The sequence below is a fragment of the Gadus morhua genome, chromosome 20 (genome assembly GCF_902167405.1).
Source record: "Gadus morhua chromosome 20, gadMor3.0, whole genome shotgun sequence".
Classification (NCBI taxonomy): Eukaryota; Metazoa; Chordata; class Actinopteri; order Gadiformes; family Gadidae; genus Gadus; species Gadus morhua.
This window is the reverse complement of record NC_044067.1, coordinates 21,556,189-21,572,100: the sequence shown is the minus strand read 5'-3', so window position 1 is coordinate 21,572,100 and position 15,912 is coordinate 21,556,189. Positions and strand designations below refer to the sequence as shown.

The following is a 15,912-nucleotide window of genomic DNA, read 5'->3' as shown; positions in this document are numbered from 1 at the left end:
TATCAACTAATGCTCATCCTAAAACCTGCACATCTAAAGGCCATGCTTCTCAATAGGCCCGACAGAGAGTCCAGAGTCAGTGAATTGGTGATTATAGGAGAGGTGTGCGGGCACGTGTTGCCTGCTCCATTTGAAGATACACCTGCTCTGGCTCAATTAAATGCAGCATTACATAAACATGGGTGTGATACGTGTGGTATTTGGAAGTGTCAAGAAGACTGCATAGTTTGAAGATTGTACTTGACAGGACTCGGAGCAAGGTTGTTTAGTAGTTGGGCTGTTTGACTCCAATCCAACGATCTTGATTCAAATCCAAATTTCCCAATTCTTCCTGCAGGCATCCTTGAGCAAGATGCCCTAACCCCTAGCTCCTCACATCTCATCATTCAAATCATTCACAGTCCCTTTCCTAATAGTACAGACTGCCAGTATTCAATGTTTCAGGAGGAACTTAATAAGAGTAATAAGTAATGAATGCATCTTAATGTGGCTTGAGGGTTTCTGTCTATGTATATATATATATATATATATATATATATATATATATATATATATACACACACACAGGCACACGTATACAAATTTGGCTGACATAACATTTGAGTTTGCGATAAAAAGGGGGCTGCATGTGTATCTTATGCACATAAATATCGGCATGACAATATAGTTTTGTGTTTGTTTTGAGTAAATTCCTAACATTATTCAATTTTTGAGATTGCAGGTTATGCAAGAGGAGATCACAGGGGGTCATGCATTCTGTTTGAAGAAGACAGCCATGAGCAGGTAGAGTAGGAAAGTACAAGGCCACTTGTTCACTTCTAACTCTCCAAGGTCCTCCAAGGTCACCGCCCGGTGTCTGATTGGGCTGAACCCATGACTCTCCTAGCCTTGCTCACTGCAAAGATTGTCTCTCCTAAATTAAGTGCGTCGCTTTGATGCTGCTGAGATGCCTGGGACCAAGACGAGCGAACATGAGGTCGGAGAGGTCATGGAGTTGTTCTTTGTTAAACAGGCTAGGCTGTAGCCTTTAGATGGTAAACCAAGCAAATATTAAGATACACAGTAAGACCATATTGACCACAGTAGCTATATTAAAGTGGAACGTACACAAAGTAGGGAGTGAAGGTTAATGAAAGTATTTGTCTTCACTGTTTACTACAGTTGACAACAGTGAAGTAATGTTTCTTTCAATTATTACCTCTTTTCCCACTTAGGGAGCAGCCATCATTGATTAATACACAGCCAGTCAACTTACTCTTATCCACCCTGGGGCCATACAGTACCCTTGCTTCTTTCTTTGACCATTAACATTCCATTTAGTTTTGAAGTTTCTCCCTGAATATTCCACGTCTCTGAACTTCCGATATATATGGTTGTGTACATAACTACTTCAAATCACTGTGCTTGAGCAATCATCATGACATGTATTTGTAAGGTATTGAAAAACAATTCTACCACACAACCGCCCTCTTTAGCATGCATTGTGCCTATGAGTTATGGCTTCCTGCAACACGCGGTAAAATAAACTCCACTGTACGTTCTTAGATGTCTTTGTTTCAACCGTCTTTGGCTTCATTGTCTTGTCTTGTGCGTCAGTCCTTCAACATATGACACAGCCCGCCCACTAATGGCTTTTCTCACATAAAAATCCATCACTGCAGGTGAGGGATTCTTGGCAAAAACAGCAAATCATTAATCATTCTCATTGACTTAGTACAGAACTCTATCGACCTCATCATGTCGGAATGGAAATTGCTTTGAGGGTTTAACTGCATACTATCTGTTCATTGAGTCAATGGCAATACCCAACATTTAACCCACAGGCTTCTACCTCGTTCTGTTTCATTTACAGTTTGCATTCCTGAGTCCTCATAGCTCTCTTCATAGCCCTGATGTACGTATGGGTGAACTAACATCTGAGCTTTAAGATGGAGACCGCTCTAAAGCAGAGGTTTTCCATGGTCGTTTAAGGGATTAGGGGTAGGGGGTGTTTTTATAACGCGGGTCTGTGAAGCCATTTGAGAAATTGGTAATTGATGATTAGAGCACAGAAGAACAACATATTTTGGTCAGTTGGTAAATGTTCAAAATGGCATATTTTAAACACTTTCATGAGAAGTCCAGTTTAAACGCTAACTCACTCACATTAAAATTCTACAGTGTCAACTTCCCTTCTGAACTGAGCCTACCAAACTTTAGGTGTGAGAGCGCCCTGAGCCTCTAGGCCGGGAGCAGTCTCTGTTGGCTCCGTCCGGCCATCACTCCCTCCACATTCAGTGTTTTGTCTGCATAATCAAGGATCCAGAAGTAAGCTGATGGAGAGATACAGGCCCAAATTACAAAGGAGGAAGCAAAGAACAATGAGCAATTTTGGGCTGCTCCTTGTCTGTGCAGCACTCTGGTTGCTGGGAGCTATCATGGCTTATCTCTGTCTTTTTACATCTCTATGTCCTCACCCCCAGGGAGGGGGACGGGGTGACGGGGGACGGGGGGGGAACAGGGGGGGACGGGGGGGGTCCACGCCCCCCCCCCCCCCCCCCCCCCCTATCTCTCCATCGCTTTTCTCTTTCCTTTTTACGTTGTCGAGCAGACCTTGCAAACCGATAATTTCTCAGTAGGTTACACATCTGATTGCTGTCCATATGATAAATAAACTTGATTTGATTTGTCTCCACACGCTGCTGTCACTGAGTCACTGCGCAATGCCACCGCAGTGATGCCTGCCGCCGGATGGTGTTACACATAAAGCAACCTTTAAAGATAAAGGTATAATTTCTCTGTCATATCGCCCTGCCCTATTGCTCATTATTAAGCCCACTCCTGACGTATAACAAGTCACATTCCATGCTCCTTTGTGAAGTGCAGACCTCGTTAGTCATTATACTGTACTGGCCTGGCCTGGCTCGGTTTGACTCGGCACCAGTGGCGTAACAAGGCAACGACGGGCCCGTATGCAGGATGTTACGGGCCCGTAACATCCTGCATACGGGCCCGTCGTTGCAGGGGGCTGGGGGTGGGGGTTCGGAGCGATTGTTGACGGGGGGGGGGGTTCGGAGCGATTGTTGACGGGGGGGGGGGGGGGTGTATGGAGCGATTTTATTTTATTTTATTTTTATTTTATTTTTTTATTTTTTTTGGGGCCACTGATTGGCCCGGGCCCGTACGTGCCCTCATACCCTGCTTACCGATAGTTACGCCACTGCTCGGCACATAGCCCAGTGCAGCTGGGATTCAAATGTCCAATACAAAATGGCGAGGTGTGTCTTAAACTGATGAAGCATTGGTCTTGAGTCGATGAACAACACACAGCCTTAATGTTTTAAAATGATGGCCATCTGTTAAATTAAACGTATTAATTTAAAATACATGATATATATTTGGTTTTAGACGATTTCTTCCAGATTAATCTTGTTTACACGTTGGACAATGTTTCATACATATTTCTCAGTGTGTCGCACAATGTTGATAATAGCAAAAAACATGTTGAATGTCTAGCCCGAGGTATTTAGATCGAGGCTATTCTTAATTAAGAAATTAATCCTTTTTCATCATATCTTCAAACGAAAATCACTGCCGTGCACTTCTATCTAAACTTTCATTTTAATTAGCCTCAGGTAGTTATAGGAATAAATGATCAATAACAAATCAAGCTACTAGCTTCTGTGTGCATAGATATGCATCTAAGACATAAGAACGCAGTAAAATTGTAATTGTATTGGTCTATATCGCTACAAATTGGGAGACAGCTTCTTGCTCTAAACAGCAAGCAGGTCTGACACCTCCCCACCCTGAGGAGGGTCGTTGGCCCGACTCCGAGACGGTCCATCTCGGACGCGACCTGGCACAGTGCGGTTTGTTTATACGGGAAACGAAAAAGCACTTCAGAACTGCAAGGTATGACTCGGTGCGGCCAAAGGTGCCAATGGACAAAGGCTAGTGGGTTATTTCTTTCATTGACACAAACAGGGAAACCCGGGGGGAGGGAAAGGGATATTTCTGACATTTGTCGAGGGAACCACATAGGCCCAGAAAAGTTCACTTCCAGGCTTTGGGACTCCTGAGTGATTTGCTCTATTGTGGATCTCGCCAACAAAATCAAAGTGTGTTATTCGTTGTGGGACATGATCACTGGCCCTCAGGCCCTAAGTACACCCACTCTACAGCTGTTTATCTTCTGTTTTCAGAGCCGTATACAGTGGAAGCTATTGTAAAATCGACAATAGCTCTCTTTACCATCCATCCAGCCAATCATCTAAATTCCCACACGCGTATTGCTGATCAATGTGCTTCATATTACCATCAAGTGATATCATACAACTTTCTCAAATCAAATGTTTTTTGTTAGTTTGTTACTTAATTTGGTAAACAACAGCAGTCGACATAAAACGGAGAAGACAATATAATTTGGCCTTTTAAATTTGTCTTAGAACGAGCTGCTGAACCTCATGAAATCCTGTGGATGTGTTTTTTACGACACGAGGGAATGAGGAAAATCCCAATTTGGCCGGGAAACTTGTTCAGCACAGAAAATAATAAAGGGAGAGTGGAACAAACATTTACAAAAAGGCACAGGCAGACATGTTGAGACACACACACGCATAGGCGCGCACACACACACACACACACACACACACACACAGCATCAAGTGATTTATGTCTGTGCTCACTTGCAAGAAATGCGGGAGCGACAAAATCCTAAGGCCATTTTCGCAGGAACTGTACCTAATAAAACGTCAGTTACGGATGGTGTGCCTACTGTATAATTTCAGCCCAGCCCCAGACTAAACAACCCACCCCTCCCTTGACAACAACAAACTACTTTTGGCAATCTTCTCCGATTCCTCCCCCCCCCCCCCCCCGCCCCCTACACACTCTTCTTACCTGCCTCCCAACTCTGTTATTGTGCAGCCTCATGCGCGCATGGATGTCCTTGTAGGTCTCACGGGCGTCCAGGAAGTCCTGCGAGAACTTCTCCCCGAACTCCACGTCGGGGCTGCAGCCGCCCCACTCCCAGGAGTCCTGGGGCCCCGGCAGCTCGGCGGGGAAGTGCTCCATCACCCCGTGCACCATGCCCTTGCCCCGGTGGATGGCCTCCATCTGCAGGTGATGCAGCTTGATGCGGAATGCTTCCTCGTCGCCGCGCCGCTTGTCGTCACAGCCGCAAGCCTTCAGCTTGCCCATGGAGCAGGCATTGGCCACGGCGTGCACCACGCCCGCCGCCGCGATGGCGTAGGCAAAGGCGCTCTCACGGAAGCCTGAGAGGGGGGGGGGGGGGGGGGGGGCAAAGGGATTGAAGGGTTATGGGTGAGTGATGACTGGGTGTAAGAGGGATAATCCAGTGAGGGGCAGTATAGTAGGATAGTCCAGGATTGTTGGGCTCCAAATCGAAAAGTCAATCTGCATCCACAGTGGCAATTTGATGGGATGTCCGCAAGTATCTGGATTCACCATAGATTGTAGTGGCAGTATGCTAGAAGATGGTAGGCAATGCTGATGGACATGAAATGGGTCAAAACACGTCTTGAAGTGAGTGGTTATTCTTTCAGTGGAAAACCATAAAAGATATGGTGGTGTATGATAAACATAGCTGCAGAACAAAGCACACATATACACCCGAACTGATAGGTCATGTCATTTGTGGGACCACATCTATATATAATCCATCTCTGTGATGCAGCCTACTTTAACTCCAAAACAAACTGTGTTTTTTTCAAGGGGACTACAGTTGTGGTGGTTCTTCCTGTATTTATCCTATATTAACGGCAGAAGTAGCATAAACAACCCCCTCTTCCCTTATAAAAGTTTCCGAAGTTAGCTAACTTGGTTCCAAAACCCTAAATCTTGACTGAGTTTAAAAACGGTGGCAGAGGAAAAACTTGACTAACTTATTCCTTTCAAGTCTTTTTGCTTAATTGGCTTTTAAAAGCTGGTTCACATGCAGTGTTTCCTACACGTAAAATTATGTTATGCCACAGGTTAGTGAAGCAAGTCAGGAACGTACACAGGGCTACAGTGTGGATGCAGCGAGGAACTTCCAGGACAAAAGTGAAATGAGCAGTTGCCAAACATTTCCGTGCTGCGTCTCTGAGGAGCATCTGAAAGTGAGCAGACCTCTCCCATCAGAGCACTCTGTGACATCATGCTCATAAAGAGGCCATGGTCTCCGACCGTCTTCACCACCATGCACAGAGAACAACCAAACCAAATGAGTGTTAGCTGTTTCAAGAATATGTACTGTATACATATCTGTCTATACAATAAGACACAATTTGATTAGCATTTATCTACAACATTCTCCTTTTTGGCAGTGCTGCTAAAGATTTGATTTGACTTTATTTGATTTCTTATTATTTGCGGTTATGGTAAGAGCACAAGCAGAGGTAAGGAATGGATAATGTCAGAGGCAGTCTTCACCTCTATAATGAAGATTCTTGCTGGTCCAAAGCGCTAAGCTAGTTGTGCAGCAGTGGTGGCCTGGGCTGGCTGGGCTCTGTTTGTGGTTAGCGAACATCAAAGCATGGCTGACTCATCGTGTACTTGGAAACCTATTTGTAATGAAATACCCACAGAAGCGTGGCTCTTCTCTACATCTCATCTACTGTATAATATGTCCCTGGAAGTGGTGAAGATTTAATGGCATTGTATCTCTAGCAGGCTGACATTTGGATACTTTGATGTTTGATGTTAGTGTATTGTTATGTTCGTGTTTCAAACCCCATCGATATGGTTCAGGTTAGGAATACAGAAGCATATGTAAGAAGACAATGTTCAAGTAAGTACAAGCTTTGCTATCCTTTCATCTTCAGTTGATAATCACATCCCACTCCTTTTTCAATTATTAAAACACCTATTTTTATCTGTATTAGGACTTCTGTAATTGTGACATGAACACGCACACAGCCACACACATGGACACCGGAATACACACGCAAACATCCACACGCACAGGTACACATACTAGGAAGAAGCAATGGGGAATGGGAAGACATTTCCCTCACTGTGTGTTTCTCATTGGACCTCAGTTCAGTGGGTTTCAGCAGGCGCTCTTCAGCTCCTTAAGGAACAGAATCACTGGCAATCGCTTACTGACGGAGAAAATAGGGAAGATTATAATGGAAACTTAAAGAACACATAAGAAGAAACCACTCAGGCTTTATTGCTCACCGCTCGCGGGGGGAAGTGATTCAGGCGGATAAAACGGTTTGAATGCTATTTCTCTTTTTAGCAGGGCCTGATCCAGCTTCCTTGGTATTCCTATAGAATTGAAACATCTTCTGTTTTGTTCAATTGCATTGTATACATTTCTGAACAACTGCGTTTTGGTATTGACAACTTCTCCCCCAGTGAGCTGAATGCTTCCTGAGGACAGAACGCAGTCGGAGGAGGCATTCCATTACTTGGACCAGAGAGGGGTATGAAAACACTGTGTGACAACACCAGGGATGTCTCAAGAAAATGAATGTTAAAGTAATAATATAGCCTTAAACACACATTTACATTGTTGTCAAAGGTATATTGATTATGTACCCCGGGTGCTATTTTTTGTAATATTGTATTTGAACATGCCACTGGCTGTCGTGTCGTGTAATATCAAACATAAATATAGGTATTAATCAAATGTAATGTTGCTATATTTAACAATAGGCTTTTAAGTTAATTGTGAAAGCTATATAGATATTTTACAGTATGCTATGATACAACAGTATGCTCCGCGGTCCTGTTGTGACAACTGCTGCGGGATTAGAGAGCTGGTTATTCGGCTGGGAGAGCCGGCAGCGCTAACTTTAGCTTAGCCTGTGCAGTGTTTCCCCCAGCACTGTATGGTTAAGGAGGCCGCCTTAACAACAATAGTGCCCCGCCTTGACTACCAATGTATAAAAATATACAGATATTAGAAAAACGATCTATATATTTTATGAATATTTTTCAATTATTATGCATTAACAAAGTAGAAAACTCTCGTAGGGAAATGAAACATACTTCCATCAGGAATAAGGTTAAATAATGCATCAGTAATACTGTTCACAACAATGTTTGTGCCATAAAGCTTTTTGAATGGAATTGATACCCCCCCACACACACAAACACGCACACACATTCCGGTATGCAGCTATTACGGAGGCTAGCAAGATTATGCTCAATGTAAAAGCGGTACCCCATGAATTGAATCACGACTGAACTGGGCTATTGAAACCTGGATGGAAGGCCCTATCTGGGCTCCCCGGTGCCAGAGCAGACCAAACGGCCTGGGTGAACGCTGACTACCAGGCCGCTTCCTCCTCCAGCAGGCCACTTCCTCAGCAACTGTACAGAGATCACTGCCTCGCCCCAAGCCCACATAGACCAAGTGCTGAGTTGTTAAATCAAAAATCTACTGACTTAAATAAGGATACATATCTATATATAGATATAGATATGTATATAACGCAAATGTGTGTGTGAGATGTATGTCTATAGGATATTGTGTGCATGTGTGTGTGTGCCTGTGCGTGTGTGTGCATGGGAATGTATGTGTGATATGTGTGTCTATAGGTTTATGTACTTATGTGGCAGTTTGGTGTGCGTACTGGTGTGCGTACTGGTGTGCGTACTGGTGTGCGTGTGTCAGTGTCTGTGCGGGCTGGAGTGGGTAGGAGCGGCACTTATGCTCAGCCCTGAGCCTCATACGAGGAGAGACTGTTTTAGCTCCAGCGTCACTCTGCAGCAGGCCGCGGGACGCCGACCAGCCGGAAGGCCGGGAACAAATCAATCTTACAAATAATTTACCGGTCACGGCACGCCCGGCTGAGCTGATGGCAGAGGAAGTGGCAAAAATAATCAATGATTCAAAGGAAACTGTCACTTTGTGTTACAGAAACCCACTAAACAGGTTTCTGCTTTTGCCGCCGAGAGTTGGGAAAGTGCTGAGAGCAAATTCACAAGCACTTGCACCGGCAAGAAGAGTAGATGCATTAGAGAAGCCCTGGCGAGGGACAGAGAACTCAGGCAGATCAAGGAAGAGAAGAGGAAGGAAGAGCTTGAGAGAGCGAGAGAGAAAGAGTGAGAGCGAGAGGAACAGAGAGCGATTGAGAGGAGAGAGGGAGAGAGAGGGAGTGAGAGAGGCACGGAGAGAGAGAGAGAGAGAGAGAGAGAGAGAGAGAGGGAGATAGATCTCTGGCCTGACTGACTTTAGCCTACTTTTTAATGCAGGCTAAACGGGATTGAGGATAAAAGTTCTGCATCAACATGGAGATAAGTGGCCCGAGCCACAGAAGCCCCACCTGTAGTAAAATGAGATACCCAAACAAAGACACCTAGAGGTGGAAGGTACCTGCCACGCTTGGAGCTGTTCATATAATAGCAAAGCGCTGTCTGAGAGAATGTCCATTGATCCCTGTCACAATGGAACACCCTTCAGAACTCTTAACCTGTCTAAATTGAGTCAAGATTTAAAGTTGAATAACCTGGTACTATCTTTGCTTTAAACCAAATTTCTAAAGAAAAACCTGCTCAATTAAAAAGTAGCAAAAAGATTAACACCACTTTTATACACTCACCGCACGCAACGCGAGGATCATGACGTATTAATCTGTGTATTAATCTCTGAGCTATTGTAGGAGAGAACACAAGCACAGCAAGTTTTTCAGTTTCTATTTTGTGTTTATATATCAAAGGTGAGGAGTTTCATCACCCGAGGCCAAACAGGGAACCCAGACACCCAACTGCCTCCCTAAATAATGACAAACAGCTTTCAAATGACTCAACTACGCTTGAAAGTTGGAAATTAAGTGTGTGGAGAGATAGATAAACATGTAAAGATACAGCAGTTGTGTTAAGTAAACCCTACAGATTACGATAAATAAACATTGGGCTGAGTTTGTGGAACATCAGATTAGACAGAGTTCATCGCAGGCTGTGATGTATTCCCACAAGTACATAGTCACCATGGATAATGTTTATGGCTTTTTCCCCGAAATCATGGTCTCTCTGCTGCACTGAAGAAGTACTGACATCATAGTGTCACTATGAGGAAATGTAGTTCTCAAATGCGTCCAAATGCTGTAAAACAACCAGCAGACCAACCAAATACCCAAACAAAATATATATCCAATCAAAATAACATAATAATAGATATTCCAAAAAAAATAAGGCTTTGCTGCATACCTTTGTAATAAAGCAGCAAAAACAACACTGCTCTACACCATCTGTTAGATAAATGTTTTGGCAAGCTAGAGATCGTACCAACACAACTATTAAGACCATCAACCCATCTGACAAGAGATCCCACAAACACAACCATTAAGACCATCAACTCTTCTGACAAGGCATCTCCAGAATGAGTATTCCTGCTTCCTCGCCTGAACTGAAAGTGAGGTCAGTTTGGCGTTGGGATCACCTGCTGCCTGGTCGGTCCAGGTGCTGCCAGTGGGGTCTTCTAAGAACAGCTGTTGTTCAAAGTAAATAACCTGAGATGAGTCCATCTGAAGGGTTTTCGCGGCTCTAAAGATCCTCTTTCATCCATTGTGGTCGACTTGAGATGCTCCGAAAGCACTACAAAGCACTGGGAGGAAACCGATCTGCCCTATAGATTTAGTGGTCTCAAGGTGAGTAAGCGCTTTTGAACTGGGCCGCTCCTTTTGTGTAAAGGCCATTAAAGGACTGTGTGGTGGGCTGGGGAGAAAATACTATACTGTACATAGTGCAGTCTTTTATTGTCACCAGGAGTATGCAAGTCATTGGGAGATACCCTTTAAGCATTATGGCCAGGGGAACAATATGGTTGGATATGTCCTGAAGGGAAACCAAACTCTTTGGAAACCTCCTTGCTGGGGTGTGGTGGACGATATCGTGGGCTGTTAAGGGGGGGGCCCTGCTGTTTGCTGTGACATGTAATCTACCTTGACCTATTGAAGGGGCCTTAGTCATGTGAGGGCAAGATGATCAAACATTGTTTACAGCATGCCGGCACACTTCGATTTTACTAAGATCGGTAAAATAATTACTGAAATGAGCAGGGATACTTCTGTTTCCTGCTATCTGACCTGCATAACATCATGCATACATTCAGAATACCCAAAACAATGCTCTGGAAACAGCTATCCTACCCAACACCATTGTGTGCCAGAGCAAAAGCCCACCTCGTTTGAAGACCACGCTGTCATAGGGGATCTTGTTGCGTGTCTCCAGGCTGGAGCAATTCCAGCGGTGACCTCTGAACTGGTGCTGGCACTCGTGGATGGCGATCTGGATGCCCTGGATGGCGGAGGCCGTGACGTCCGGGTTGCGCATGCAGACGTCCTGCTGGCGGCGGTTCAAGCCCGACAGTGTCAGGCACACTGTGTTGGCGTTGAGGATGGGGTCGATGTTGGGTAGCTTCAGGCCCAGGATCTCGTTGGAGTCCACCACCCTGCACGAAGGGGAGGGACGAGACACCATTCAGAAATCATTGAAGTGACTTAGGCTTTACAACTTTGAATTCACAATATATATATAATTGTTCCTTTCTATGTTTCTTTTGGTTCTCCCAATTGGCTCAATTTAATTTTAGTTGTGTTGACTCCGGACATTTTAATTTTGCATCTTCTCAAGGGCTTCCAGATGAGATATGCAGAAGCACAGTTTCCTAATGGTCCTCGTTGGTTTAACGCGTTCAATAACCTAATGATTGGCAGACAAAGGTCTGCAGAGGATTGACATGGATGTAATGAGTGTAACACTACAAGGTTCCTCGCATGAAACAGCTGCTATTATCACAATGATTGTTTTAATAGCCATTGTTAAAGGTGCAACTGTGTTAATTACATTCCAGATCAGAATTCTAGCAAATCAGCCATGACACTTAGAGCCAGAGGCGTCTCACCATGCGTGTCTAATCTCAGTGAAATCATAAACACTTTTTATTGATGGCCAATAAACACTACAAATTGAATCCAACAGTAGTGCAGCTGCTCTAACCTTAGATGATCCCTCAACGGTTTCAAATCCACCATGAGGAACCTCTGAGAGCATGCATAGAGTTTGACTCTGTTGTCGGACAATGTGTTTGATGAAAACAGAACAACACGGTGCTTCTGTTGCACATCAATCACGGCAACAGCAGTCATTGGGCTGTCAACAGCCCCAGAGCTCGGTTATACCTCGTGGAGAAACCCTACTTCACAGACAAAACAGTTACACAGAAAACACTGGCCAGTGGCTGCGCTGATGAAAGGTTTGGGCTGGAGAACGTACTTTTGATTGTTGTTGTACACAACAGCACACTGACCCACGGAAGATAAACGACCAGACATGCAGATAAACAATCAACACACGCAGAATAGAAGATGAATGCATGTGCATACCTGCACACATGTTCATGTGCGTGCACACAGACAGGCACACACACACACACACACACACACACACACACACACACACACACACACACACACACACACACACACACACACACACACACACACACACACACACACACACACACACGCACACGGTTAAAACATGATTAAAACATGCCCTACCATGAATTAACATTTAATTCATTTTCAAGGCTGGGACGTTTGACAGGTATTAAAATGTTAACATTCCTCTCCTTTGTAATTGGGGCTCTGTTCCTACCTGTTGCGATCCCTGCTTTGTGAAATACTGGTTGCATCAACTATCTTTTCATGTGATTTTTCCAGGCAACAATCAAGGTGTTATTGGCGATTTGTTTCATTCTTAATCGTTTCTGTACTCTCTATTCTTTTTTTTGTCCTTTTTATAAAATGTTCCGTAACATCTGATTTTTTTTATCTTTCTTTTAGCTAAGATGACTTTTCGTTTTCTGCGTTACTTTTCTGAATATAAATAAAATTAGAATCTTCGTTATACATCTATCAGCAGATTTAATGAAATTGCCGCTCTGTAATTCTGCAAAGGTACGAGAACACCTCATGTTTTCATCTGGCCTTTGCAGATGACAACATGAGGTTTCACCCGACAAACATATACATTCAATATATGATTATGTATTCATATATTTTATGATATAATCCTGAATGACATAAATGGCTCGCCGTGCGTAAAGCAAACCTGATGTGCCCTATTTGTATTAATTATTAATTATTGCTTTGGATAGTTTGAAAAGCGTTTAAAGTAATTTTGGAGAGCTGCAATTCGTTGTATTTGGTTAAAGTGTTCCTTGTACTAAAGTTTCATTCAACTCACCCCTTATCCAAAAGACAAACGACTATCAAAGCGCGCAGAGCCACTCTGATGAAAACCATCTCCATGCTCTGAATTCTAGGGTGATTGTTGTTTTAAAAGTTGTGAAAGAAGTGCGAATGGTCCGTAATTCAAGTCAAACCACGTCCAATATTCCGTGTTGAAGATGTGCTGTTGGTTTGGTTCGGGGATCAGGTCAACTGGACTGGAGCGGCCGGAGACAGATGCGCTTGGCTGAGCTACGGTGACCGCAGTTCCGGCTGTGATTGGCTGGGGACAGTCATTAAAAAAAACACTCCGTATCACACTCTCAAGTTGTGAATGAACCGAAATTGACAAAATGTAAATCAGATCGCTCGCAGGTGCTGTCTCTCTGGCTCTGTCTCCTGAACACATCCGTGCACGTTCCAAAAACTCGGCCAAGATATTTGCATTGGAGTAACATCCGAGGAGGACGAATTGAGCAGCATTAAGTGTGCTACGTGAAGACTTGAGCATCAGAGGAGGACGACTTGAGCAGCATAAGTGCGCTATATGAACACTGGAGCACTAGTGGCGTTCCAGCGCACTGATAGCGCTCCAAACTCCTGCATCCAACTTTGCCAGCCCACTTTTTCTGCGCGTCACTCAGGGAGTAGGAGAGCATCGGGGGAGGTCAAGTGCTCTGTGGAGGGGGATAGAAATCACCGGGATAGGGAAGAAACACTTCTGTCTTTGTGTAGGCCTACCGTGTCCATCTAGCCTTTACGCGCTGTGAGGATGCTGGTGTGGGACTGGGAACTGTGGCGTAAGAGATAATGTAAAAAAGCAAAGCGATATATTTTTTTTTTTAGAAAATGATAAAGATTATTCATATGCATTTATATATGTATATAATATATATATATGTATAGATATTATATATATATATATTTTAATAATCCCCTTTATATAACTACTTTGAATCCAACAACATTTTATTTACACCATTAGTCCGTCGATTAACTTGTAGGCTCTTGTTGAATTTTGAGGTAAAGTTGCTGGCAGACCAAACCCAACCAATCCAATTGTTTGAAATATTAGTCATCACCTTACGCCTCCCATTTATTTCAAATATGTAGACTCTTTCTTTATGTCAACTTCAACTTTGCCTATCTCCTCGTCTGCTTCTTTGTGAAGCAGACGAGACCTGACGAGCCTTTTCCCGCTCAAACCAGAAACGCTGTCGCCCTGACATCACTTAAGCCTTCACACCTACTTTCATGATCAGGGTGAGCAAGCCTTCATTAGTCCTTCTTTTGCCTCATTTCTAAGAACAACGATGCAAAATTGATGTTGAATGGTGTAGGCTCGTACAGGTTGGTATGGGAGCAATAGAGCAGCCTGTCAAAGAATAACGGGACAAGTTCAGTTCCCCTGTTGAGTTGTTCGCTTTCCCACTCTCATCCTCCCTTCCCTAACGTCTCTCTCTCTCTCTCTCTCTCTCTCTCTCTCTCTCTCTCTCTCTCTCTCTCTCTCTCTCTCTCTCTCTCTCTCTCTCTCTCTCTCTCTCTCTCTCTCTCTCTCTCTCTCTCTCTCTCTCTCTCTCTCTCTCTCTCGCTCTCTCTCGTAAACACACATACATGCACACACATTGTGCCTCTATGGGTGGGATTCACATTTTTGTGTGGGTGTGCGTTGTGCATGTTTTTAAAGGGACCCCCATCCACCCACCCTACTCCCCCCTAGTCAGACAGGGACCCCCATCCACCCGCCCTACTCCCCCCTAGTCAGACAGGGACCCCCATCCACCCGCCCTACTCCCCCCTAGTCAGACAGGGACCCCCATCCACCCGCCCTCCTCCAGTCAGACAGGGACCCCCATCCACCCACCCTACTCCCCCCTAGTCAGACAGGGACCCCCATCCACCCGCCCTACTCCCCCCTAGTCAGACAGGGACCCCCATCCACCCACCCTACTCCCCCCTAGTCAGACAGGGACCCCCATCCACCCGCCCTACTCCCCCCTAGTGAGACTGCCAGGGACTCCCATCCACTCAATAACAACAACTCTCTCCAGATGTTTGTGATAGTATTTTTTTCATCCTTATTTATCAAACTAACACTGGTTAGCAATCATGCGGGCTGCTAATAGTGAGCTTGTCTGGAGTTCTTCCTTGATGTGGCCAGCGACTCACTGGTCGTAATGTTGAGGGCTGTTTCTTTGAGCGGACACCAGAGTGCCCCTGTTTGATTACCTGCCAATCAATTACTTAACACACTGTTTTAGTGTAGTGTATATGCTACCTGTCTCCATCTGAGGATGATCTGTGGATTCCTGGAGCTGACCCTGTGTTCCATATGGCTTTAATTCTGATGTCGTCACTGTATTCCAGACAAGGTCTGACTTGTGAAGATGTGTTTGAGTCCCTTCAGTCACGGGTGAGTACAGGAGCTCTGCTGATTGTTGCTGTTCCTCCATTTCAGGTCAACAGGACAATGTTCAGGCCGGTTTAGAGTTTGTGAATGTATGCCGTTTAGGGAAAGAGTTTTAAGATATTTTAAATAAGAGAAAACAAACATTAAAACAAAGCCATGATGAGGGCTTCCGATACTTAATTTCTATTCCTAAAGAAAAATAAAACACAAAACATTGAGAAATACGTCTTCGCGTGTATTTTGGTTTCTAATGAATGCATTGCATTTGCATGATTGTTGTGTTGTTTCCATATGTGTACGTAATGTGTGGGAAATGGGGAGACACAGACTCCA

At 44.3% G+C, this 15,912-nt stretch overlaps 1 protein-coding gene across 1 annotated transcript in view; it reads right to left on the bottom strand.

Annotated features, from left to right (window-relative positions):
* Window positions 1-13,745, bottom strand: part of wnt10a (wingless-type MMTV integration site family, member 10a) — a 26,941-nt gene extending 13,196 nt beyond the window's left edge. The window contains exons 1-3 of the mRNA XM_030344318.1: window positions 13,186-13,745; window positions 11,118-11,386; window positions 4,882-5,255 (exon numbers count right to left, since the gene is read on the bottom strand). Coding sequence (XP_030200178.1) covers window positions 4,882-5,255; window positions 11,118-11,386; window positions 13,186-13,250 — 708 coding nt within the window. The 5' untranslated portion in view covers window positions 13,251-13,745. The remainder of the gene's footprint in view (window positions 1-4,881; window positions 5,256-11,117; window positions 11,387-13,185) is intronic.
* Between the last annotated feature and the right edge of the window lie 2,167 nt (window positions 13,746-15,912).